Raw genomic sequence first — 2,032 nt, forward strand, 5'->3', positions numbered from 1 at the left:
AAGGAAGAAATAGAACTACTTTTTGCGGAAATAGCGAAACTTAAGGTAGACAATGTGAATCTCCGAAAACAAGTTAAGGACCTCGAGATATCTAGGGAAGATGGTGAAATATCTTCCCTAGAGGATATTAAGGACGAGATAAAAAAGGTTAAAGAAGAGGTTAAAAGTGATATGGAATTAGCTAAAACTGGGTGGGTTGATGTAGTAAAACGCAATATTAAAAAAGAACTAAAGGATGAAAACATTGTAAACACTACCCTCGAGGAAGAAAAAATGCGTCAAGCTCGACGCCTAAATGTACGCGTTACTGGGCTCAAGGAAGGGGCATCTCCGGATGAAGATGCACAAACATTAGGGAAAATGTTAGGGTACGAAGCCCTACCAATCACTAAAACCTGGAGGGTAGGGCGTGACACAACTAGGAAAAGAGCTTTAGTCCTTCAGTTTAAGGACTCAGAATCTAGAATCGCCTTTTTTAAAAAAAGACCAATTCTTCGAGGCTTGGGCGGGGAGCCTATCTACCTCGATGAAGACTTGACCAAGATGCAAATTGAGCATCGTAAAACTTGTATGCCGCGAGTCATACAAGCTCGTAAAGAGGGGCATCGTGCTTTCTACCGGGACGGACGTGTCATAATAAATGATCGTGCCGCCAATTGACGGCGTGTGGCCCATGTGACAGATAATAAACTTAGGATCACTTTATGGAACTGTAACGGCGCACTTTGGACACATCCTGGCCGTCTAGAGGAGATTTTGAAAGTATCTGATATACTTTTTGTAGTAGAAACACATCAAAGCCCAAATCGAGGACTGCCACGAGTTGACGGTTTTCGTTGGGAATCTGTCTTTAGACAAACCTCACGTCGACACACTACTAGAGGGTCTGGGGGGGTTGCGATATTATTTCGGAAAGAGATAAATAATAGGATAGAAATACTAAAGTCAGACCCAGAAGCCCGTTTTATGTGGGTGAAAGTCCTCACTAGTAAGGATCAGGTGATATTTATCGCAGTTTGTTACTTCCCCCCGAAAGGGTCCCGCTACAATATGGCTGGAGAGGCGAGTATAGTTGATGAAGGAACGCCACATGGGCCTTCTCCATACGAACCTTTGTCGGATGACATAATCCGATATTCTTCTCAAGGGGAAGTCTTCCTGGTAGGAGATTTCAATGCGAGAACCCAGTCCCGACAATGCACAATATTTCAGATGGATAGAAACCTAGAAATGGTGAATGTCGACCCTTTAGCCTTAGGCATAACACGTACATCGAAGGATCAAGGTGCGGATGCCACAAGCTTTGGCCATCATCTGCTTGAACTTGGAAGCCGACACCAGATGATCATATATAATGGCTTAGCCAAGTGGCCGGGCTCGGAAGAGCTCACATGTTTCCCACATGGAGGAGGGGAAAGCACCGTTGATTATCTAATAGGACGCCCTGAAGCTACCCACATGGTTAGCTCCTTCCGGGTGGCCCCATGCCCCATTGGGGCAGACCATACCTTCCTATACTTTGAGCTAAAATATGACACCTCCCACACCACCAACTCTAGTAAACCAACCCATCACACTATAATACATTTCACGCATGAGCTCGCGGACATCTACTCTCGACATGTTCAAGCCCATCTTTCCTCGTTTGATTCTTCCTTGCCTTTAGAGAACCTCACTACAGAACTCACACACATCCTTCACTCAGCCGCCACTAGTAGCTTCCCATACACGAAAGACTCCAATCATAGTAGAATAGGGTCTATGCCACAAAACAAGTGGTATGACGAGGATTGTAGAGAGTTGTATAGACAACTTAAAGTATCGCGACTCAGTGGTACTATCTCCTTAGTACAGGCTCGCAAAGAGATGCGCAAGATGACACGTCGTAAAAGACGAGCTTGGGAAGCATCCCAATATTGGGAACTCTACCATATGCTCATGAGTAGGGATTGTGCCCTTGCATGGAAGAGACTACGGGAACCGAGACCACAAACACCCATCGAGGATCCCAATATTTGGCACACATATACCG

General features: G+C 45.2%; 1 protein-coding gene across 1 annotated transcript in view; it reads left to right on the forward strand.

Moving 5' to 3' along the window:
- Positions 1-1,516, forward strand: part of LOC147866109 (uncharacterized) — a 42,631-nt gene extending 41,115 nt beyond the window's left edge. The window contains exon 2 of the mRNA XM_087316714.1: positions 4-1,516. Coding sequence (XP_087172840.1) covers positions 4-660 — 657 coding nt within the window. The 3' untranslated portion in view covers positions 661-1,516. The remainder of the gene's footprint in view (positions 1-3) is intronic.
- The last annotated feature ends 516 nt before the right edge of the window (positions 1,517-2,032 follow it).

Source organism: Azolla caroliniana, unplaced genomic scaffold (genome assembly GCF_043228905.1).
Source record: "Azolla caroliniana isolate FFs.n. ecotype wild unplaced genomic scaffold, voAzoCaro1.0.p SCAF_3, whole genome shotgun sequence".
In the NCBI taxonomy this organism is placed as follows: Eukaryota; Viridiplantae; Streptophyta; class Polypodiopsida; order Salviniales; family Salviniaceae; genus Azolla; species Azolla caroliniana.